General features: G+C 53.1%; 1 protein-coding gene across 2 annotated transcripts in view; it reads left to right on the forward strand.

Moving 5' to 3' along the window:
- ATOH8 (atonal bHLH transcription factor 8) overlaps nt 1-16,881 on the forward strand; it is a 34,459-nt gene extending 17,578 nt beyond the window's left edge. Inside the window, exon 3 of one of the 2 annotated variants that reach the window (XM_030827830.1) lies at nt 15,716-16,881. In XM_030827830.1, the coding sequence (XP_030683690.1) occupies nt 15,716-15,721 (6 nt within the window). In that variant the 3' untranslated portion in view covers nt 15,722-16,881. Of the gene's footprint in view, nt 1-1,455; nt 4,058-15,715 lie in introns of those variants that run through there. The other variant, XM_030827829.1, reaches the window with a different exon arrangement.
- The last annotated feature ends 8,292 nt before the right edge of the window (nt 16,882-25,173 follow it).

The raw sequence follows: 25,173 nt of genomic DNA on the forward strand, positions 1-25,173 counted from the left end.
GCACACTATGGCGGCCCTCAGCAAAACTGTGAAGTAGGCAAAGTGCAGAGCTTTGGGGCTGGAGACCTGGGTTTGAGTCCTGGCACTGTCACTTCTCTCTCTGTGGCCTTGGGCATGTTACTTGACCTCTCTGATCCCCAGTCCTCTCATCTGTAAAGTGAAAGCACACAAATCTGCCTTGCTGCCTTGCTGAAAGGATTAAACAAGACCCCATATGAGAAAGGGCTGGTGTGTTCCCGGTGAGTGCCAGAGAGGAAATCTCATGAATTTATAGCTACAAGGTAACAACTTAATTGGAACCCCAGGAAGGAAAATCTCAGAAAAGGGCAGTGCCAGGGTGGATGAATGACTGACCAGCCAAAAGGCAGCTGGGGAAGGACCAACCTTTCTGAGTGAGAGATTCTTTCCTCTCTAGCACTTCAGCTCAAACTCCTGGTCCTGCAGCCTTAGCATAGGGTGCAGCCTGCAGCCCATCCAGAAATCCTCGGATGTCAAAGTACAGGGAGTCATACCAAGAAGCGTGCATAACATGTGGTCATATAACAATGCTAATCAGCGGTAGAGCAGACCACCGCCACCACCAAGCACATCAACCATGTGGTGAGTGCCATTGTTTCCCCTTATGGTCATCCCACTCACATTATCTCTACCCCGTGTTATACTAACCCCAAAGTTGGGACCACTTCCCTCATTGCACAGATGGAAGACTGAGGCCAGGAGAAGGGCGTAACTTGCCTGGGGCCACATGGCCAGGAAGTGGCAGAGCTCAGTTTCCAACCTGTTTTATCTCTTTGGTTCTGAGTTCTGAGCTCTTCAGTCCTGAGACCAGCCCGCTGCCTGAAGCTCGCACACTGCCCAGCACAGTGGCCTGTGCCCAGGAGGCCCCCAGCAAGTGCCCGGTGCCGTGCCTTGCCCGGAGCAACAGCTCTTATGTAAGCAGCCCGGCTGCAGCGCAGTGCAGGCTCCATTTAGCTGTGGGGAGCCAAGAGCCCGCTGGTGGTGGCCCTGGTGGTGGCGAGGGTTGGGTTGGGCAGGGAGGTGTCATCAACTGCGGGCACCCCCAGCCTTGCGCCGCCGGCGAGGACTGACACCAGGTTAAGTCGCCTGGCGGCCTTTGGCTGCAGCTGGGAGCGCGCCTGGTTCCCATTCGGGCGCTGTGGTTTTGATTAGCTGTTCTGCGAGGCGGGCCTGCTGGTGAGTCCATGGGAGCTCCGCTGGAACAGAGGGTCCCCCGCACGGCAGCCGCGGCCCCCCCTCCTGGCAGCCCCAGACTCCAGATGTTCCGAGCGCTCGCTGGGAAGGCCTGCTGGCGCCACGGAGGGCAGAGGGCAGGGAAAGCACGCGAGCTGGAAGCCCAAGCACTCAGTCACCACAGGCCTTGGCAGCCCGCCCGGCCCTCTGCTGGCACATTCCCCAGCTCTCCCCTGGCCATCTGTTCCCAAAAAACCCTTTCAGAGCCTCATCATCACTCAGGATACAACAGCGCGAGCAGCTGGTTTGGAGGCAGCAGGGAAAACCGTGCAAAAGGTTCTTTGTGAGAGAGGAAACTCGCTTATGAATAACAGGACTGGACGCCGTAAAAGTTGGCGGCTGGAATTCTTGTTTCTCAGGCGCCGCTGTTTTCTCTTGACTTTTTATCTCTGGTTTTTATTTTTTTCCTGTTTTCTTTTAATGTTGTTTCTTCCTCTTCTCACATCAGTTGTGACTTTTCTTCCTCCTCTGCGAGCCCGAAGGCCACCTCATTAGTGCTCCTGACACTGCCGAACTTTTCTTTCTCAAGGCTGTTGTCACTGGGGATGGTTGGAAGTGACTATTTTCCTAAGAAAACAGCTGGAGGGGACATGGGAGCAAGAAGGTGCTTGGGAAGGCATGTCAGTGTTGAGGCTCAAAACAGGCAGCACCATGGCAGAGTCGTTCCGCTGTCAACCTGAATAAACCCCAGGCACACAGATGAGAACAATGTCTTCTCAGAGGGAGGGTCTGGGAGACTGGACACCATGCAGAGACCCCCATCAGCTCATCAGAGAGCTTCACGGAGATGTTCTAGGAGGACAGTCACATTCATAAATACCCCGGTGCCTCGGCCCTGCCGCTGACTGCAGCATGACATGAAGCCTTTTTTAAGAACTGGCTGCTGCCGCCGCCAAAGCCTTCTGGGAGATGTCTGCCTGGAACCTGGGCACCTCCTGGGAGCAGTCACTGGGTGGCCTGTCAGGGGCTGTGGGGTCCTGGGGCAGGGCCGGCAACTGGAAGGCCAGCCCTGGGGAGGAAAGGAGAGAAGGGCAAGCCTGGGCTGCTTTCCTCACAGCCCCTGGACCCTGAGGGAGGAGCTGAGTCGGGCCTGGGGCTGCCATGTGTCAGATAGTGGTGATGTGATGGGGGGACACAGGTCAGGGGCAGGGTACTGGGAGTTTCCCTTTTCCTTTCTTAGTTCTTTGCACCCATTTTCCATGGGCTGCCTCCCCAGATCCAGAAGCCCCAGCAGTCCCTCACCCCAGCAGTGGAAAAAGTCCATCATTGATGTGGCTGTGGGTGGCTGGCCTTGCAAAAGCCTCACATTTGGGGCTTTGGAGGGCGTTTTGCATTTCATCTTTACACAGGCTCCTGCACCTCATTCCTCTTGCCCTCCTCTCGGCTTTCCTCCCACCTCCAGTTAGAGAGATGGTAGCTCTGGCAGGACCAAATATTGATGTTTATCGCAGTTTTAGGGCCATTCATCTCACCATCTGAAGGGCTTGGTGCAGACCCACGGGATCCTCCCTCCTTGAGTGACCTCTGGGGGCAGGTATCTGGTTTGGATGCTGGAGCTGGTCCCTACTCTGCCCTTGGGGGCTGTGCGGCCGGGTGCTCAAGTGTTTTAACCTCAGGACCCTGATTAGTTATCATGAAGCTACCCCACCAGCTCCTGGGTCTGTTCACGGATCAGTGGCAAAAAGGACATAATATTGTTTTGCAAAATCTGCTCTCCGTCCCGTGTCTCCTGCCCAAGAAGTTGGTCTTCATGGGGCCAAAGGCAAGGAGGACCCGAGGAAGGAAGAGGAACCACTGTCCCCAGCCCCTGGTATGGCATGGAGTCAGCCTAGTGACCAGAAATTGCTTTTGAACTCTGAGGCTTCCAGAGGACAAGAGGAAGAGGAGGACAGGGCTGCCCTGCCCACTGCTCAGCCTTAAGCCCTGTACCTGGCACAGTGCAAGGCCTCAGACAGAGGGTGTCAGCAGGCCCTGGCTCCCCACACCCCGTCCTTAAACAGGCCGTGCCCTTTCTACCTGCCCCAGCAGACCAGAAAGCAGTTTCCATGGGAAACAACAAACCTTCCTTGTGCTCCCAGGATAAGTGTTTCTAGAGGGCAAAGTCGGGAGCCATTCTCTCCTTTAACACCTTGCCACCTCTGCCCAGAATTCACAGCCACCGGGGTCTGTCTTAGCTGCCCTGGCTGTCAGCCCCACCAGAGCCCCTCCTGGCTGCTCTGCTGAAAGCTGGTCAGACTGCCTCACTACATCCCCTACTTAGCTCCCCTAAGGCCTAGGGGGCACCCTACAGGCCAAGGGATGAGGCCAGACTCAATAGGGTACCTGATGGGCCGCCCAAGTGACCTGGCCCTGGCTGGTCACTCCCTATGTCCCAATTTACACCCCAGCAGCACAGAACTCCTCGCCCAAAGGGGCTATTTTTGGCCTCTGTGCTCATGCCGTCCCTTCTGCCTGGAATGCCCTTCTCCACTGTCTGTCTGGCTAACTCCTGCTCATTCTGGAAGGCTCAGCTCCTCCAGAAAGCCCTCCCTGACCCCAACCCCAGCTTCTTCCTCAGGGCATCGTAGCACAGGGATGCTTTTGGTCTAATTCAGGAGAGCATCATGTGATATGCTTTTAAAGTAATGACTTAAAATGTTAGACAATATGAAACTCTATTATGTGATATATTAGATTTCATGTCATTACATTGCATTATATTATATTTTTTGGTGATATGCTATGTGACATAGGATGCGACGTGATATTACATCCCATGACACTATGTTACACAGTGTTGGATTAAATGCCTGTGTCTCTGGCTAGACTGTGAGCCCCTTTCTGTTTGTGTCCTGTCTTCTGGCACATACTAGGGCCCCCAAATAATGACACACCATTCTTTCCACTAAAATCCACACTGCTAGGGCTGAGTGTCCCTATGTTGATGGCAAGGGACATTCCCTTCTAGGGAAGGATTAACTAGCGGCTTTAGGACACAGCTAGGGAGATGCCCCTGGGCTCTCCTGTGCTCCAGTTGGGCTTGCACCCTTGTTCCCTTGAATCTGCAAGGAAAGCATTGTGTTTCAAATAACAGAAACCCCTCAAGCAGCAGCTTAAACTAACAGGGGCTGGCATTTTTCATAGTTCAGAAGTCAGCTGCTCCCTGGGATCCAAGAGTCCAGGCTTCTTTTGATCTTTGCCTCATGGCTGCAGAGTGGTTGCCACAGCACTGAGCTTTTCATCCTCAAGCTGCATCTACAGTCAGGGTAGGGGGCCATGCTAGGAAGAGTGTTTCTCCTCACCAGGGCAGTCAGTCTTGCCCAGACAGCCCCTCCCTTCCTCCAAAGGAAGATGTTCCCCTCGAACCCGAGAAAAACATCAAGGTCTGTCAGCTGGGAGGGCAGCAGAGAAAATAGCCACGTGGCTTATACCTGGAGGGTTGACCCTGATTTGTGACAAGGTGGTTTTCTTCCTGGGGAGCTAACCATTGTCATTACCTTAGCCACAATGTCAGAGCCCCACTTCTTTGAGCTTGCCCAGTCCTCACCACAGCCCCACAGCCCCACAAAGTGGGTGTCACCAGCCCCATTTTCAGGTGACAGTGCTGAGGTTCACAGAAGTGAAATGACCTGACTAGGCCTCCAGCGACCTCGTTCCCGTGCACAGCACTTTCCAGTTTGCAGAGCCCTCTCACACCCATGATTTTCTTGAATCCTGGAACAAGCTCCTGGGGTCCACATTATTAAACATGGGAGTGAGATGAGGTGAAGTCGCCCAGGCTCAAGCAGCTGGGCAGGGCTGGGTGGGGCCTGGACAGGCTGAATCCAGGCCACCGCTGTCCTCTGTCCTCTGTTCTCTCAAAGGCGAGGGTGTGAGCTTCAGGGGTTGCCTGGCGGCTTGGGGCCTGAGGCTTGGAGGCATGGTCTGAGTCTCAGCTCAACCACTCAGGAGCTCCGTAACCTCAGGCACTTGCCTTCAACAAGCTTCACTTTCCTCATAAAATATGGATAAAACCAGGTGAGGAGTGTTTGAGGAAATGAGGGCTGTGAAAGCATTTTGTCAACTGGAGGCACAGCACTCAGAGAGGGTCACTGGAGGCCGCTGCTGGCCCATCAGGAAGGTGGGCAGAGGGACTTCAGTGTCCCCTCCTCACGCAGTGACTTAGAGAATGTACATGCATGCACACACGCAGGTGTGCTGGCGTGTCCACAGGCACCGTCTGCTGGGGTCCGGTGGAGGCCTCCTGCATGGTGGGCCGATTTCCCATGCACATGGGAAGGAGGTACCCCCTGGAAGGTGGCTGGTTGTCTTCAAGGATTTCAAAATTGCTCTCCCTGCACAGGGCCCAGGAGCCATTAAAGATGGACCCTCAGTGGCAGGGCAGGGCAGAGCCAGGCAGCTGGGCACATGGTGGGCGGCTCTGGGAGTGAGCCGCGTGGAGCCTACCTGGAATCTGGAGAGCTGCTACCGGGCATTGCTGAGAGTTGTCTGTCCGCCTCTCAGCAGCTGTGCCTCCCGCCTCGCTTTCCTGCCAGCCCTGTTCCTGCCACCACCACGTACACATGAGTCCCTGCCATCACAGCCCACCCACCCCCTCCACATGCACACACAGGGGTTCTTCACTTGTTCAGTCTTTTTAGGTACATGAGTATTAAAAGATGAGTAAAACATGAAGGGCCCTGCCCTGCACATCTACTTAAGAATAAATCGCCCTGAGTGTTTACTCTGTGTCAGGTACTGTTCGAGTGTTGGGGGCATTTTGGAGAATAAAACAGAGGCCCCACCCTTCGGAACTCAGAGCTAAACTACAGAAAGGCTATGCGTAAAAATTCAGAGGAGGGCCCCTCGGTACGGTCTTTGGAGCCCACTGCACTTAGTCTGCATACAGTTCTTACGAGCTTGACTCTCAGGCCCCTCAGATCTGAACCTCAGAACAAAAACAGCCTATGAGGGCAGGGGTTGGGGTATCAGGTCGTGGAGCAGGTACAGAGATAGCACCCGGAATCAGCCAGTGGCCTCATCAAGTAAGAAGAAATAGACACATGATAAAGAACAAGGCCAGAGGCTCAGAAGGACCGAGAGGCTGGGGGCTCGCTTAGTGTCAGGGCAGAGAGCCCGCGAGCCTCAGGGACCTTGGAATTGTGTGTGCACTGATGTTCATGGACTTGACCTTGAGTTGTCAAGAGGAAGCTAAAGTACATCCAGTAACGTCAGGCTGAGAATGCAGGGAAGTGCATCAGTTATTGGGAAAGGGCCCATCAAAGCTGTTTTGGCACAGAAAACGTGTGGCTTCCTTTCTCCAGGGAAGTCTGCTTCTGTGCAGGAGCCTGTTCTCCTAGGATGGCGGAGCTGGGAGGGCTGGGCTTCTCGTCTGTTTTGTTCACTCTGGGATCCCCAGAGCCTCCAGTGGAGCCTGGCGTGGTCTGAACGCTTGGTAAACATTTGCTGGATGAATGGAGCAATGGAAGCATGAGGTAAGGCAGTGTTTTCAGTTGTTTTCCAAAAATACCGAAGGGGCAGCTCCTCTGTGCCCATACAGAGGGAGGCCTTGGTGATCTGAAGTGGAGACGAAGTTCCTGTCTTGAGTTGCTGATGGGTAAATGGGGTGGCTGGGGACCTTTCCTACCTCACCCCCATGGAGTCTCTGTGCTCCGGCATGTAGCTGCTAAGCACTGAGTGCGTGGCTTTGCAGCCATTGTGTTCTTTAATCTTCCTGACAAGCTCACGCAGTAGATACTATTATTACCATTTTATAGGTAAAGAAACTGAGGCACAGAGAGATTACGCATCTTGCTCAAGGCCATACAGCTGGTAGAATGGGGAAGTCAGGATTCAAACAGAGGCCGTCTGGTGCCATAGCTGCCACATTTAACCACTGTGCTGGATTGTTTGCCAGTGAGTGTGCCCATGTGCATGTGTGTGTGTGTGTGTGTGTGTGTGTGGCAGTGAGTAAAGACCTCTAATCAGAGATGTCCCTACCCCCATCTGGATCCCTCAGTGGCACCAGCATCTAGCTAGGGGAGGGGCTTAGGGACAATAGAAGAGGCTAGGGGAGGTGTTTCTCATCTTAAAACTGCATTTGCACGGAATGCACACTGTTTTTGCTGAAATCCCTGGAATATGTGGGCTTCCCAAACGTCTCACGGCCTCTCCAAGCCATGGGTGCCCCAGTGGTCCTGCAGTATCCACAGCCGGGCTCTGCCCTGGGAGTCTCCTGGAGAAGCACTGTGATCTCTGCAAAGCCTTGCTGGCCAGCACTTTGGTGTGACTTGGCTTGTCTGGTTGGTGCCCATCAATCCCTGCTGCCACTTTGGGGTAAGGACTGGGGAGGGGAGGCGCTTCGAGAGGCAGCAGGGTGATGGGAGCAGTTCCCAGTCCAGAAGGAGGCAGGCCTGACGGGGACCCTCCACTGTGGTCGGGGCATGTGAACTTACATGTCGTGTGGGGGTGTCTGCGTAAGGATCATGAGTCAGGCCCACAGGGCAGGTGAAGAGCAGAGCCTTTCTCGCATGGCTGGGCCACCAGTCTGCCCATTGGTCTGCTCTCCACCAGCCTGGGTGCCTCCTCCAGCCTGAGTGGGCTGCCCCCTCCTGCTTGAGTGCCCCCTCCAGCCTGGGTACCTCCTCCAGTCTGGGTACTCCCTCCAGCCCGGGTGCCTCCTCCAGGCTGGGTGCCCCCTTGAGCCTGGGTGCCTCTTCTGGCTCTGCAGTGCGGCCATGGGCCTTTTGAGCTGCTGGCATCTGGAAGAGCAGTGAAGCCAAGTGCGATGACTGGACAGCGTCACAGGATGGAAGCAGATGGGAAGCCGCAGCAACTGCCTGCAGCTTCGCCTGGGCCAGCTCGACCCTCACAGTGCCCCACGCTGGGGGTGAGCTGCGTTGGGGGCCAAGAAAGACAGATAGACTGATGGACATGGAGAGAAAAACAAAGAAGAGGCCAAGGAAGAGCTGGCAGAGACACACAGGCAGAGCATGGAGAGGGAGACAGCTCGGCAGCCAGAGAGAGTGGCCTGCAGCCTGAGAAGGCGTCAGCATGGCATGGCTGCCCCTGCAGGCCCAGTGGGCTCCTCTAAGCTCTGGCCCTGGCCCTGGGGGTGCTGGGCCTCCCACTGCCAGCCACCTTCCCTTAGGCTCCAGGAGTCGAAGGCCAAGATTTTCTTAGAACCAAGGAGGTGACAGCTGGGTGGATGGCTTGGGGACCTGCTGTTCCTGTTTGCCAGTGAGGAAACTGAGGTCTGTAGGGGTTAAGGGTCTACCTTGCTCTGCTGCATCCTAGCAATGTGGCCTAGGGCAAGTGAGGTCACCACTCAGGCCTCCATTTCCTCATCTGCAACATGGGCGCAGCGGTAGGCACCTCCCAGGAATTGCAAAAGACAGTGCATGCAAACAAGTGTGGCACCGTGCCTGGCAAGGAGCCGCCCTCCGTAAATGGTAGCACTGAGCACTAATGCACTTGCTTCTGTTCCCAGGCCCTAGGAGGATGGGGTGCTGGTGGTGGTGGTGTATGGGGTAGGTGAAGGGACCGTGGCAATCACACTGACAACCATTCGTGGCGTAAGGGGATGTAGGAGGAATTGGGATAAAGAGCTTCGGGAGTTCAGAGGAGGCACCTGTTGTACCTACCTTGCGGTGGGTGTGGGGCTGGTGGGGGTAAGAGGGTGGACATAAGCAGGCCCTCATTGTCCTGGACTAGGGAGGCAGCAAGGACTCAACTGACAACCCCCAGCCCCAGCCCTGCACTTGTGGAACCTACATTCTAGTGGGTGGAAGTAACTCAAAGTAAGGGCCTGCAACACTGTGGAGTACGTGGTAGGTGCTCAATAAATGCTAGCCTAGGATACCTGGGACCCAGCACCACCTCTAGCATCTTAGCACAGGAAGGGCTCCCCCAGGTTACCTGCTCTCATCCTCAACATTGCCTGATGCAACGATTGTTTCTTACTGATAGGGAAGTTCTTCTGCACGGCCTTGACTGACTCTGAGGTTTGAACACATCCACTGACTTCAGTGAAGGAGGGGTTTGACCGCTGGCCCTACCTTGCTCCTGGCCTGGGACCTGTGGGGCAGCTGTCTGCACAGCACAGCTGAGGCCTGTGCCAGTCCCCTCCTCTCTGGTGACCAGCCTTGAGAAATACAGAAAGGACTGGGCGGAATCCGCAGCAGCAGCCAGCAACGGTGGTCCTCAGCTTTCCCCTAGAGTTAGACTGTAAGCTGCCCCAGTGCCTGGGACAGGACTGGCCCCTATTAGGAACTAATACATCTTTGCTGAATAAATGACTTTTTCTCCCCATTCTTGGCCCCCAGGCCAACTGTCCTGGCTCACTAAAGGCTCTGGCCATAACTGAAACTCTTAGACACTCGGGACCTTGAAGGGCCCTCGAAGGGCCCTCCAAGCCTGGACACAGCACTATCCTCGATTCATGCCATGTTCCCGCCCCCCACAAATAGCAGCCAACTCCAACTGCTCATAAATTTCCTGCCTGTCACCCATGGCGCCCAGGCCAGGCAGGCAGGAGGTGCTGGAGGCCGACTGGTCCATACCTGCTTCCAGGTCCCTGGGGGGCTTGGAGGCCAGAAGCCCAGGCTTTGCGCCTGTGCCCAGAATAACCTCTGCAAAGCCTGGCCCTTGGAGAAGATGTGAAAGCAGATCTGTCAAATGCAAGGATGTCCAGGCTTGAGTGTTAAAGAAAACACCAATGCAGCTTATGATGCACCTTGTACAGCGTAATTCCACTTTTTGTAAAATACTGTGAGTACGCATATGCATGGGAATAGCATATGGGACAATAGTTTACCAAATGTTATCAGTGGTTTGCTCTCCGTGGAGAGATTAAGGTGATTGAAACAATTTTCTTTCTCTTCACTCTCCTGTATTTTCTTTTCCTTTTTTTTGAGGCAGAGCACTTTGGGAGGCTGAGGTAGACGGGTCACTTGAGGTCAGGAGTTCAAGACTAGCCTGGCCAACATGGTGAAACCTCATCTCTATTAAAAATACAAAAATTAACCGGGTGTGATTACATACGCTTGTAATCCCAGCTACTCGGGAGGCTGAGGCTGGAGAATCATTTGAACCCAAGAGGCGAAGGTTACCGTGAGCCAAGATCATGCCACTGTACTCCAACCTGGGTGACAGAGTAAGACTCTGACTTAAAAATAAATAAATAAAGATGAGGAAACTGACCAGGATGGTGGCCCACATCTGTAATCCTAGCACTTTGGGTGGTTGAGGCTGGAGGATCGCTTGAGCCCTTAAGTTCGAGACCAGCCTGGGCAACAAAGTGAGACTCCGTCTCTACAAAAGATAAAAAAAAAACTAGCCAGGTGTGGTGGCATGAGCCTGTGGTCCCAGGTATACAGGAGGCTGATTAGGGAGAATCACCTGAGCTTGGGAGGCTGAGGTGGCAGTGAGCCTTGTTTGCACCACTGCACTCCAACCTGGGCAACAGAGCAAGACTCTGTCTAAAAAAATAAAAAATAAATAAAAATAAAAATAAAAAAGATGAGGAAACTGAGGCTTGGAGAGGTTAAGCATCCTGCTCAGGGCCTCCCAGCTGACTCTGGGGCCAAGATGAACCCCAGTAAGAATCAAGAGCAGCATTCAGAGGCAAACGTGAAGCCCCATTTCTAGCCCACATACTGGTGTACTTAACAGTGAAAGGCAAACTAATACTGTGGTTTTTGAAAAATTCTCCTCCCGTGCCATATCTGCTCTTTTTTTCACCTTTTAGTTTTAAAATGACATTTGAAATCTGCCCTTTTTAGGAAAGACCAATTTTAAAAAAAGTCAGGATTTCAACCCCATTGGAGGTTTATTTCTCCCTGCATGTAGAAGGCTGTATCAAAATTGCTTAAATACAAAAAATGTATAATTTGAAATAGTGGAAAATGGTTAAGTAGGTAAAGTGGGCATCATAGACTGACAATAAATGTAAAAGGTAAAATAACTTAAAGGCAGATAAAATCATTTTTTAAAATGACCCAAAGTGGTAAAACTACCCTGCAGTGCACAGAAGTGATCAGGAGAGGAAAACAATTAGACTTTTTTTTTTTAAACTGGAAACGAACAAAAGCATAAAGGATGCTAAATTGTTCCAGGGTTCGTAACAATTACCACGACTTCCCTGAAAGTATAGATAGACCCATTTACAAAAATGCTCAATGTTACATTTGAAATAGGAGAAATATCTTGCAATATATAAGGCCACAGTGAGTAAAATGCCTGTGGCCAAAAGTAGCTATGATTGAGTCAACCAGTATTTATTTGTTGTTGTTGTTGTTTTGAGACAGAGTCTCCAGAGTCTCCCTCTGACACCCAGGTTGGAGTGCAGTGGCATAATCTCAGCCCACTGCAACCTTTGCCTCCTGGGTTCAAGAGATCCTCCCACCTCAGCCTCTCAAGTAGCTGGGATTACAAGCATGCGCCACCACACCCAGCTAATTTTTGTATTTTTAGTAGAGATGGGGTTTTGCCATGTTGGCCAGGCTGGTCTCGAACTCCTGACCTCAACAAATCCTCCTGCTTTGGCCTCCCAAAGTGCTGGGATTACAGGCATGACGCCTGGCCCAGTATTTACTGAGATACTGCTGTGTGTTAGACACTGTTCTGGGCATTAGAGCTACAACAGCAAACAAAACAGGCCACGTCCCTGCCCTCGTGGAGCTGGCATTCTGACTATAAACAAGTGAACAGATAAAAAGATGATTTCTGCTTGTGATAAATGCTCCCACTTTGCCACACTGACCAAATCACCTTGCTCTCACTCAGCACGCCAGAGCAGCTGAGAGGGACCTGTGAGGCCATCTCATCTAGTCATTCTCAAGGTTAATTTTAGCAGCAGAACCTGTTGTTTAAAGGACGTCTTCGGCCGGGCATGGTGGCTCACGCCTATAATCCCAGCACTCTGGGAGGCCAAGGAGGGCGGCTCATCTGAGGTTGGAAGTTCAAGACCAGCCTGGCCGTGGTGAAACCCCGTCTCTACTAAAAATACAAAAAATTAGCTGGGCGTGGTGGTGCACGCCTGTAATCCCAGCTACTCGGGAGGCTGAGGCAGCAGAATCGCTTGAACCTGGGAGGCGGAGGTTGCAGTGAGCTGAGATTGTGCCATTGCGCTCCAGCCTGGGCAACAAGAGCGAAACTCCGTCTCAAAAAAAATAAATGAATAAAATAAAGGGCATCTTCTGTGGTGGTGGGGGTTCTGAGGACAGTAAGCTAGGGAGTAAGCCGGACCCAGAGCCTTGGCCAGCAGCAGAAACACAAAAACCCACAAAGGGCCAGTGCTGGGGGGAATGCAAGCCGCTCGCACTGTGCCCCTCACATGGGACACAGGATGTTGCCAGGCGTTCCATAAAAGGGGTTCTGTGGTGTGGTGGTCACAGCGGGGATGCTTGCTGTTCTCCATATTTGCAGTTATGCACCCCCACATGCACCCCCCGCCCAAACACACAGCCCGTTATGAAGAGGTATCATTGGGATCTTTGTCTCCTATCCCTCAGCCACAGCCGATTGGTCTAGGGGAATAAATCAGACCTAGGCTAGACCAATGGGCGTCCTCCACTGGGTCTTAGGGATTGGCATGCTGGGAGACCAGGCCAGTCAGTAGTCAGGGAGGAAGGTGGATACCTGTAAGTGGCTGTTATTAGCAGGCATCTAGAGGGCAGGGCCACAGACTTCCCCTGCTGACCTTTGCAAGCCCTTTGCTACCTTTCCTGAGACCTTCCCCCTGGTCTCTGTGAAATGCCCTTTTGTAACTTTAAGTGAGCTTCCCTTTCCTGGAGGGTCGAAGTGAGTTTCTGCTCCTCACAATGCAGTAGCAATTCCACGGTCAAATCAGTTGGGAAGGCTGGCTGCAGTGGCTCACGCCTGTAACTTTGGGAGGCCGAGGCGAGGGGATTGCTTGCGTCTGGGAGTTCAAGACCAGCCTGGGCAACATAGTGAGGCCTTGTCTCTATAAAAAATAAAATAAAAAATTAGCTGGGCATGGTGATGCATGCCTGTAGTCCCAGCTCCTTGGGAGGCTGAGGCAGGAGGATCGCTTGAGCCTAGAAGGTCAAGGCTGCACTGAGCCATGATCACAACCACTACACTCAGCCTAAATAACGGAGTGAGACCCTGTTTCAAAAAAAAAAAAAAAAAAAAAAAAAAAAAAAAAAAAAGTCATTGGGAAACTGGGTCATTAAAGCCACACAAATTTCTTCACTGCAGGACTTTTCGGAGGCTTTGATATACTAATACATGCAGCAACTTTCCAAGTGGGGCCAAGGCATGTGGTATTTCCCAAACTCATGGAATGCCTCACCTAGCTGGTGTTCCACAGAACACCTTTTGGGCAATGCTAATCTGCCTCCCCTCCCCTTACTGTACAAGTGAGGGAATGACGGCACAGAGCGGGAGAGTGAGTTACCCAAGGTCACACAGCTGCTGAATTGCAGAGAAAGTCCTGGCACCTGAGGCCTCCTAGTGTTCTTCCCATTACATCCCAGTTGTCATAAGACTTCCTTGGATGGATGATGTATGTGCTGAGATTCCTGGACCGAGGTGGTGGTGGTCCAGTGTAGACACCAGGAAAAGGGTGGGGTCAAGAATTGAAGGTCAGGCCTTGGTGAGAGAAACGCCTGTCTCCTTTAATCCTGGATGGTAGCTGTGGCTTCAGCGGGGACTAAGAGCCAACAGAGGGCTTGGGGCCGGCCCCAGGCTGCCCCGACCGCCTTTACAGCATGCCCAGGAGGACGGCTCCAGCCAACCCAGCCTCCCCTTCTTCCTCAGGCCACGGGCAGGCTGAACAAGAGAAAAACTTTTTCTGCCCATGGCAGGGCCCGCCCAGGCAGCCAGCGCCGGGATGACGTGGGCTGTAAATCACCCCGTGGACCACAGACCCAGTGCCATCCCCACGGGTTTCCTTTCCGCTTCTTAATCCTCCTCCTCAGACTCGGTAACACAAAGCAGATTCCTGCTGGGGCCAGCCATGCACAGTGGGCTTGGAGAATGTGAGCCTGGGATTTACCACATCAAGATGCTCCCGCCTCTCACTTTTCCTTTTCTCCCTCCTGAGCCGCTATTAGCTGGAGAGCACTCCCTCCCTCTGGCCCGGCTCCCTCGCCCTCCTTGGACCCCACTTCAGCCTTGCCCCAGACTTGCGTCTTGGCTGGCCGCCCTGGCCCGTGGGGCTCACCAGGGCCTGTGGTTAGCAGGCCCTCCAACGTCGTGGTTTGGCTCCATCCCGGCTCCCCAAGCCTCTGTCTCAGTGAGAGCAGCCTCTGTGTGGTAGAATGAACACTGCCGATCTGGATTCAAATCCTGGCACTGACAACTTCTAGCACTTCCTTCTCGGATCCTGGGATTGCTCACTCATGAGAGGGGGGAATGAGAATGCTCCCTGGCAGGTCGGAGGTGCCTGACAGATGTTTTGCTTTAAAAATAACTACTTATTAATAGCTGTTGGTTGAGGGTTGGAGCACGAATCAAAAGGGTGTTTGGAGTTGCTTTAAGAGGGATATGTTGTACCAGGTTCAGGGACTTTGTTATTTTTCATCCTGGGTGGATCTGGAGGTCTCACAGAGCCTCCCCACCGGCTCTGACCTCCCCAGAGAGGTAAAACCCCACAGGCCCCATGACCTTGCCCCCTGTCCCATGCCTTCCTGGTAGCCAGTTATATCCTCTGCTCAGAGTGCCAAGTTCAGCTGCCAGAATTAGGATTGCACAGATCAGGGCTGCAGGGAACTTAAAGGTGGTCTAACCCAGCAATTTTCAAACTGTGCTCCTTAGCACCCTGATCCTCAGACATGTCCCAGGCTCTCTGTTGGAAGGAATGCAGTAGGTCTCTGGGTCCCCCTCCCTCTGTGTCCCCTGACCCCGTTGTAATCAAATAGACAGAACCATGTTTTCTGCGTTAGAGTTCCGTGTACTTCATTCTCCTGCTTAAAAGGAGCTTTCGTCGATCCTCTCCAGCCATGCCATTTTACAGATGAGGACACTGAGGCCTAGAGAAGTCAAATGACTTGTTTTAGGTCACCCAGCCGGCAGGTGAATGTGCTACAACTAGAGTGGGCCTTGTGACTCCTAGGGCAGCGCAAGGAAGCCGCAGACGGCCATTCCAGTGGGACTGAGCCTGCAGAGGAGCCTGCCACTCCAGGGTGGGGACGGGCCTCCGAGATCCCTCAGAGGGGTGGCCCTGGGGATTGTGGTGTCAGCCCCAGGTGTCCCCGAGCTTCCAGCCACCCTGGCTCCCACTACTCACTGTGGTTCTCTTCTTTCTCCAAACCAACCAAAACGCAGGGCCTCTGAAATGCAGCACTAAGGAGGAGGGGGACAGTGTGGGCTCTGGAGGCAGCCAGGCCTGGGTTTGAATCCTGGTTCTTCCACTTATCGAACCCTTCAAGGTGGAGGCCCCTCTGCCTGGAGGACTCAGTGAAGGGATGTTCTGCGGGTGTCCAGAAACAGGAACCAAGTGGAGTAGGGGCAGCTTTTAATGGCTGGTCATGTCTTTCAGGAGTGACTGGCTGCAGGCAAGACCAAGGCCACCACTGTGGGCCCTCCTTCTAGTCAGGCCTGAGGACAAGGTGAGCTCGCTGAGTCCAGCCTCGTGGTCTTCTCCAAGATGCCGCCAGATGCCCAGCCTACAGCCTCTCAGGGTCGGATCGGAGCACGCCTGCCTCCCTCTCCCCTCTGCCCTCACCCAACCACTCCGAGGCTGCTTCACACTTTGCCCTCTGCCTGGTGGGGAGGGGAGAGCTCAGCCCCCCACTCAGACCCGAAGGCCCACTGTCCAGCTGCAGAAATTTGTTGCCAAAGATTGGACAGAGACACCGAAGGAAATGGGGTGATGAAACCCCACAGCGAAAAGCCACACCGTTGCTCTGTGACTTTTGCTCCTCCTGTTGCCTGAGCCCCATCTCAAGCCAAAGATGAGTCAGTGGTTCTGCCAGGAACTCATGGAAGGGATGGGCATTTGATGACCCCTGGGGGTCATCTTGGCCCTCTGACCTGGCGCTCTCTCTCCACTGGGCCTTGCGCTGGCTGAGTGCAAGACAAGCCTTAGGGGCTGTGAGAGGGAGGCTGGGGTGCCTGGGCGAGGCCGGGAGTGGGGCCCAAGATCCCTGCCCACTCTCTCCCCTTCATTGGCTGCCCAGGCCGCTGGCCCCAGTTCTCAGTGTCCCCTGGGTCCAGGCTCCTTGGGCCCTGAGCATTACCAGAAGGGAGTAAGCAGGGAGAGAAGCAATATTACTCCCTCCCCTACACCAGGGACTTGTCCCAGGGCAGCTACCTATGGGTCTTTGCTCCCCCAGCCAGCCTCTCCTTACTGTGACCCACCCCCATCCCAGGCAGCCAGCACCATGGGCAGGCCCTGCCATGGACAGTTAAAGAGTTTTTCTCTTGTTCAGCCTGCCCGTGGCCTGAGGAAGGAGTGGAGGCTGGGTTGGCTGGAGCAGTCCTACTGGGCAAGATGGCGCCCCACTTGGAGGGCGGTGGTCTGTTACAGGGTGTGCAGGGGCAGAGGAGGAAGGGACCAGGGGACTGGGCCAGTATGTGGAGGACGGGGGGTGTGTTCAAAGCCAAGGCCCGCCCCTTCCTTGTGCTCAAATGGCCAAAGCTGTTCACGTCTGTGCTCAACCATCTGCTTCAAATTGAAGTAAAAGCCCCAAAATGTCAAGAAAATACTTGTGTTGAGTGGACTCTGTGGGTGGCCAGGACTTTGGCTGGTCATCGGCTGGGGAGTGTGAGGGAGGGGGTTGGTCTCTATCTACAGGTTGAGAGCCCTTCAGGATCAGGCCCTGTGCGAGTGAGAGTGTGTGTGTCTGTGTGTGGAAGAGGGTGGAGGGTGGTTCCCACAGTAGTCTCAGCCTGGACTAGTGACCAGGAGGCCTGGTCAGGAACACATGAGGAGCCCTCTCTGTCCACACTGCACTCAACCTGTACCATGGATTTATGAGTTGGGGGCCCCTATTATTAACCCCATTTCACAGATGAGGAAAGTGAAGCCTCAAGTAGACAGGGCCAGTCGGTGACAGAGCCAGTCATTGAATCAGGATGGGCTCACTTCAAATCCTGTGCTTTCAAACCTTTTCCAGTCCCATCACCAGTCCCAGCCCAAAGTCTCTGTGTGGCCTTGTCACATCGCTTCACCTCAGTGGGCCTAAGGTAGGGACAATAAAGGCCCATTGGGACTGGGGGAAGGGGTGATAAGATAAAAAATAGGAGAGCACAGTCAAGGCAGAAGGGACAGGGCTGGCCAAGGAAAGGGGGATAGGAGGGGACTGGAGGCTGCAGCCATGCAGGACACAGTTTGTCCCTTGGTTTCACCAGTGTCACTTTCTCGTCTCTGTTGCTCAGACTCCTGAGCTGGGCTGCGGCTGGCTGCAGGGAGGCCCCCTTGCAGTAGTGTTTCTCAGGCTGGCCCTTTACCGAGGACCACAGTGTCCAAGCTGTCTTGGATCCCTAGGCTGGCACAGAAACGGGACCCAGGTGGCCCTGAGCACTACTCAGAGCAAAGGTGCTCTGGAAGCAGACTGGACAGAGTGGGCATGGAATGGGGCCAGGAAGTTCTGTTAGGAAGGTTTAGCCACCCTGTGACCCTGGCACAGATAACAGCACTGCTCTGTTGTCCCTCAGAGCCTCTGAGTAACCCTGATGGCACTTCCTAAGGCAGCAGGACATGTGGACTGACCAACATCAAACTGTTGACATAGAAGACCATTTCTATTACTAAAGGGAGTGTACCCCATTCTGCTGCCAAGGGAGCAAACCCATGGCCTTACCACCCAGAAACAGCCCATCCTCCACCTCCCATCCCCCTCCTGCATACATACTTCATTACATATTTCCCTTTCATTCTGAAGCATCATTGATGACCAGCTGCCTGTCAGACACTAAGATAGGCAGTGGGAATGAAGAGATGGATCTCGTGTCACGCATGGCATCACGGAGCTCTGGGTTCTGTACGAAGGGTGGGACAGACAGGTAGACAAGCAAATAATTATGATTACAGTCAGATGACTAAGGTGTTGTCGGGAGCTTTAGGAAAGGAAGAACTAACTCCTGGGGAGGTTCTCAGGAAGGATTTTCCTGGAAAGGAGCCCTGGGACTTGCGTCTTAAAGGGTGAGTAGAAGCTTTCCGAGCAGGGGGGTAGGAGAAGGGCTTTCTATGCAGAGGACCACTCAGCTCTGGCAGGAAATTGGAATCATCCAAGAAGATTATTAAATATTAAATATTGATATGAAATATTGATGCCCAATTTCGTCTCCAGAAATTCTGATGTATTGGTCTAGGGTGTGGGCTGGTCATTGGGATTTTTACAAGCTCCTCAAGTGATCTTAATGTGCAGGCAAGGTTGAAGCCGCTGGTCTAAGTGGGGTCTGGTCTACGACAAGAAAGTGGCTTTGAGCCATCGATTTGGGAGACAGGCTGTGGGTGGATGCATGTGTGTGCACACATATATATGTATGTGGATGACTAAAAGTGCATGCTCTCCTCTCCTTTCCCAGCTTCCTCTCCAGCACAGCAACTTGTGTTCATATGCACACACATGCACACTCCCTCTCATGGGCACATGCACACCCATACACACACTCGTGTACATTTCCAGAAAATGGAATTACATTTCAGATAGATTCCGATTCCACCGGCAGTCTTCTAAACAGTTTTATGCAAGCAGCCATTCAAGAAGACCCTCAGCAAAATATAAATGATGAGGAGCTGCCCTCATGGGGCCTGAAAGCGCTTTGCAGTCCAGCCTTGGGTTTGTGGTCACAGAGTCACCTGTGGATCTGTTTGTAACACACTCTCCTTGTCTTGTCTGCTCTGGGTCACCAGGCACAGGCCATAAAGGGATGAGGGGACCCTCTCCAGGGGCCCACAAGATCTTCATGGGTATGTCTGCATGAAGCCCCACATGTGCACACCCAACTTCATGTGTGTGTGCCAGCCTCCTGCTCTCTGCAGGACAAAACCAGAAAGAATGGCTCTGGGAGTTGGAGATCTCAGCTCACAGGCCAAGCTTTGCAAGACTCTCCAAAGACTGCCCACAGACTGTGCTGCTTCCTGGGTCTGGCCTGAGACTATCCCAGAAGAGAGGGTTAAGTTCTGGAGATGAGGTTTTGAGCAAGTGTTCATCTCCCCACACTATGCTCCTTCCTGTCTCCATGGCCACATCCTTCAAGGCTCTGTGCTGTTCTCTTTCTTTCCGGATTTCTCCACCTCCACCAAATTCCCCTTTCTCACAGCTAGCGGAGGCATGAGTAGGCAGGTCCCAGGGGCTGGGAACTGGGTAGCATTGCCATGTGCAGGGACTGTGTTGGGAGCTGCAGGTACAAACAGAGCTCCTCTCTGCTCAAGAGCTTGCCGGTGAGCCTGGACAGAGGCATAGGTGAAGCTAATTAGGATAAGACAGGGGCCGCGCTGTGGTCAGCGGTGGGAAGCCGGCGAGGGGACTGGAGTTGGGGCTACACTTGCCTCCCTCCTGTGCTGCTTCCTGAGCCACGAAGTGGTCATTACCAGCATCCCAGGTGACAAACAGCAAGACTCAGACATCTCCAAGGAAACCCTTCAAGTGCATCTGTGCCGTTGTTCTCTTCTTGCCCTCTTGCTGCCCTGCCACGTTAACAGCTGCTGTTTCCTGGTTCCAGGAAGACAGTGGGGCACAGGGTCCCTGCTTTGTGGGGAGCAGCTGGCTTCACCCTTTGCCCCCAGGTTTTGCCCTCCCACGTGTCTCCCTTCTGGTGACCCGGACCCCAGACAAACTATGCCTGCCTCCCTGAAGCCAGGCACCCCGAGGAACTTAGATGGACAAACAATGACAGTGTTTTCCAGAACTGTGGGTACGTGTCTAATCTCAGATGGTGTTATGAATTCCTGGAGAGCAAAGTTTGGATCTAATTCAACCCCTGATCCTCGAAAGGGCCTTCTTGCAAAGTGTATATATTGGTTTCTTTGTTGAATGAATGAATAAAACATGGAAAATGTGGTAATTCACTCATTTTTGTTTTCTTCCTTCCACAAATAACTCCCAAGCATCTAATTTGTTCAAGACCTGGAGAAAACAGGACCCCAGCCAGGTGATCTTTTATATGGCTTCGGAGAGGCTTGAAGGGAGAGGGGCTTAGAGCCGACAGAAGCCTGGCCTTGGACCTTGTTGCTCTTTACGTGGCCGAGCCTTTGAGAACTGAGTGAAGAGGACAGCATCACAGCACACGTGCTGGCACACAGGCACTGATGAACAGTTATTGAATGCGTAGATGAATGAATGAACGCCGCCAAGCCTCCTTACAGCCCTACCTCGGACATCACTAATCAACAGTGGCTCTTTTTCTCCAGGGGCTCCCACGCTGCCTGAATTCCGCTCCAGACAATGCTCCAAGCAGTTACTACTAATCCATCGGAGAGATGAGCTCCCTCTGCCATCCTGGTCCCGTGGCCTCCCTGGAGTGGGCCAGCCTCCTCGGGCCACCCCAGCATGGCGTGTTTGAGGCGATGTCAGGAGTTCACCTTCACTGTTGCTCACGGGCCACATGGCTGCCTCCTGACTGGCCTCCCTGTCAGTAGTCTGTGCCTTCCAACCCTGCCTCTGCCATGGCTGAGAGAGGTTTATTTCCAAACTTCCTCCCTGGGCCCATCGCCTCCAGACTACAGCCCAGGCTCCTTAGCTGACCATCATGATGGTCTTGTGTGTCCTCCAGGTCCACAACATCTCCCTTTCGCCACTACGTCCGGGCATGCCCACAGCTTGGCCGTCTCGAGGTGGTGGCCGAATCCCATCCTGAGATATCATTAACAGCCCCTCTTTCTCAGCTGTGGCCCTGTGTCCTTCTCTCCGACTGCCCACGAAACAAGATTCTTTCTGACCTTAATGTTTGCAGCAAAGGAAACGGTTCCTTTTAGTCCTAACATTACCCGGCGTTGTATCCTGCCTAGTGCCTGGGTCCCCGGGGAACTCTAGCTCTTTCAATCCCAGAACCTGGGGCGGACAGAGAGGCCCTACTTAACCTGACAGCAACAACCTAGATGGCCGCCCTTCTGCCCTCGGGGCTCATCTTTCCTTTTCACATTTAAATAAAAACATCTCCACTCCCACGCCATGTTCAGTGGGAAGCCAGCCCAGCATTGCCCGTGTCTCTGAGGATTCTCGAGGGACTTACATCCTTGGCTTTGATCTTTGGGGCCCACTGAATTCATCTCTCCCTCAGGGGCTCCCTATGGCTGCTTCCTTCTCTCTACCTTGTGGCCCTCAAGGGAACACACACACCTTTCCTCAGTTTCCCCAAAACATCCCTCACCCAAGGCGGTGGTGTGGAGAGGAATTATTTTTTCCATTCCTGATGAATCTTTTTAAATGCTTACATGCATGAAAAAGCAAACAGGACCTTGCCTTTTACTTCCTAACTTATGCAGCTGATTTCATGTATTTTTGACAGGTTCATCATGTTTCCGGCAGTTGTAACTTTTTTCCCCTCTGGCTTCACTCCCTGGTGCTACATTTCTGGGCTGTGACTCACCTGAGGTTGTCTCACAGCTGGCACTTAAATCTAGTATTTTTTCTTTATTCTAACATCTTCCCCTGCCCCCCTCCATGCCCATCACCACCAATATGGTGGCTAATGGATAGACTATGAGCAAACACAGCAGCTGGTGAGGGTGCTCACCCACCCTTGGCCGAGCAAGTATCCAGGATCTCACCTCCGGGAGGAAAGATACACCTCCCTGGACCAGCCAGCCTCTCCCCGGGCTCTCCTGTCACCAAGGCTTGTCCAAAGGCAGCAGATGGGCCACACAGCGGGGAGTGAGGCCAGGACAGAGCTTGCCCCCTCCCCAGGAAACCGGCAGAGCCAAGCCCGTGCCCCCAGCCACCTCCAAAGCCATCTGGCCCACAGACAACATGCTTTCATCCTTTGGGATTTCATTTCCAGCACCACAACCAGAAGTGTCTAGAGAATTCCCCTCTGGCAGGCACACACATGCACATGATACACACACACACACATATTTTTTCTTTTTTTAAATAAAGAACTTAAAAATGTTTCCAAATCCCAGGAAAGGAATCTCCATTTTTGGAGAAGAAAATAGAACAAAAACAGCAAGTTTATTTATTTCTTTATAGTATGCTTCGAGATGGCCACACTGACCTTCATTTCCTAAATAAAAATCAGGACAAGAGGTTTGATGAAGATTTAAGTGCTTTTTCTGGACAGGTCCTGGTGTGAAAGGCAGCCTAGGAAGTCAAACATTGCAATCTGGGGAGCAGCTCTAAGATGAATAAGATTAGGCTGTCTAAAAGCAACCGATTCAATGATCCTGTCCATTGAGGACCACAGTGTAATACATCCTTTTCCTAAAGGCTCTGAAAAGTCCTGCAGTAGAAAAACTCATTTAACTTTTTGAATTCTGTGCCTCTCAAACTTTTATGAACACTTACCCTTTAAAAAAATGTGTTATGGTAAAATATCCATAAAATAATATTTAGCATTTTGACCATTAAGTGTACGATTCAGTGGCATTAAATACATTCATAATATGTGCAACCATCACCATTTATCTATACCCCAAATGTTTTCATCATCTCCAACAAAAACTCTGCACCCATTAAATAATAACTCTCCCTCCCCGCCTCCCCCGAGCCCTGATAACCTTTATTCTACTTCCTGTCTCTATGAACTTGCCTATTCCAGGTACTTCATATAAGTGGAATCACGCAGTATTTGTCCTTCTCTGTTGGCTTATTTCACTATGTGTAATATGTGGCTTATTTCACTATGTGTAATATGTGGCTTATTTCACTATGTGTAAGGTCCATCTGCGTGTTGGCATGCATCAGAATTTCATTGCTTTTCATGGCTGAACAATGCTCCATTGTATGGATAGACCACATCTCTGTTGATGGAGAATGCTTATCCTTTATTACAGGGACCCATCTCTCATGGGGCACCAAGAAAGGTCCCCAGAACATAGTTTGGGCACTGTTGGTTTTTGGAACCACTAGAATGTTTGGATTTAGAAGGGGCCAGGATGTTCATGTTCTTATCCACACGGTTGCCCCAGGCACTGACAGAAGGCCTTCAGTCAGCTCAGTCTCCAAACTTAAGGCAAAGGCTGAAGCCCTGAGTGGGGAAGCTGTCTGGGAGGTACCTGGGGAGTGGTCACCCCTGGGGGGAAAGCCAGAGCCAGCCTTGTTCTCTAAGCCCCACAGGACGCTGGGTCCTGCTGGGCTGTGGGGCCTGCTGGGAAGGCTGACAGCTCAGTGTTGGTGCCATCTGTCAGGGCTGCCTTCCCTGGTTTTGAGAAGAGGGCTGGACAGGAGCCAGGTTTGAGGGGAGCAGTTGCCCGGGAGGCCCTGGCCCCTTTTGGCAGCCTCACAGGTCCTGTTCCTATAAGGAGCTGGACACGCTGTTCTGAACAACTGCCCCTGCCCTTCCCTGTCAGCACCTCCCACAGAGACCCCTTTCTAGCGGGCAGACAAGCTGGGGATTAATGGGTTAGGGGGCCCAGAACCCCAGTTCAGGCAAGTGAGGAGATGCCCAGAGTCGAGCCTCCATGTTGTCCACACGGACAACATGGGCCCCTCTGGGAACCCGAAGGCCTGGGCTCCAGCTTGGCCTGATCCTTCACTCCATGCCTGTATCCTCTGAGGTCGCTCCTGGCTTGGTAGTCTCCCACCTGGTCCTCACACTGCCTTGTCCTGCCCCGATGCTGGCATTCAGGGTCAGATTAAAACTCCCTTCGCTGGCTCTTCTGCCCCTGGAGACCAAGGGCGCACCCTGTTCTTGCTGGAACAGCTGTATTTCCCCTCGTGAGAGATTTTCTTTTGAGCCAGAGAATTATTTGAAAGAGCAAAGACCTTGCAGAGTTGTTAAACAAAACAACACAGCATCTCTAGAGGAATTACAAATAAACGGGGATTCACCCTTCAAATCTGGATAAAGCTCCCCTCCCCAGACCTCAAACTTGCTCCTCAACTAAAGCTGCTTTGACCTTGGACCAGACCTCCCTGTGCCTGGGCCTCCCAGGACACGTCCTCTCTCCCCCGTGGCCTGGTTCCTTGCACCTCCATCTGTCTTCCTGGCTCCGTTGTGCACTCCTGGAAGGTAGTGAGTGTGTCTGGTCATCTCCCCAGGGCAGAACGGCCCTCAGGACCTGCGTTGATGCAGCGCTGCTGGCCTGGGCTAGAAAAGCTTTTCGCGATTCTCTGCTCTGGTGAGGGGCTTCAGGGTCCTGCCCACCCCGGGGCAGCCCAGCCCAGCCCTGGGGTTATCCTGCAGAACCCAGCAGAGTCAGGTGTGGGAGGGAAGTATGAAGTAGGATGAATGCTCTCAGCACAAAATGGCTAAGGAGCTGGAGCCAGACGGAGCACACAGTGAGGGGAACCCCAAGAAGTACTGTACTTCTCCAGCCCAAAGCCATTCGGAGGGATTGAAGTGAATGTCTCGCGCACACGACAAGGTGGCAGGGTCCATTCCTCCCAGGGCCTGTCTGCAGCCCGCAGCCCCAGGTCCTGGGCCTACCTTGAGGCCTGCCTCCCTGCAGAGCTTTGTCTCTGTCTCCCACTGAGCCAGGCCTGTCCTCAGGACCCCCTTTCCTCCCCACAAAGCCCACCCCTCTCAGAGCCAGCCCTCTCTCGGCCCTCCCTGCTTTATCCTGGCCCATTCTGCCTCAGCTGCTTTCCTCAGTGCGTGGATTCCAGTGGCAGCAACATCTGCTGGGCACCGTCTGGCCCACGGGTGGTCACAGGGTGCCAAGGGCCCTCGTGCTGGTTCTTGGCCCTGCTACTCACTGGCTGTGTGACCCAGGGCAAGTTGCTCCCTTCCCTGAGCCTCAGTTTCTCTCTTTGTAAAAAGTGGTTGGAAGAGATGGTGACTAAAGCCTCTTCCGGGTACATAACAGACGCAGCTCGTTCCCCTGCTGAGACACTGTCTTCACTGGCTCTGCGCCTCCATCTCCCTGGTTTGGCTCCTGCTTCTCTG

The sequence above is a fragment of the Nomascus leucogenys genome, chromosome 14, assembly GCF_006542625.1.
Source record: "Nomascus leucogenys isolate Asia chromosome 14, Asia_NLE_v1, whole genome shotgun sequence".
In the NCBI taxonomy this organism is placed as follows: Eukaryota; Metazoa; Chordata; class Mammalia; order Primates; family Hylobatidae; genus Nomascus; species Nomascus leucogenys.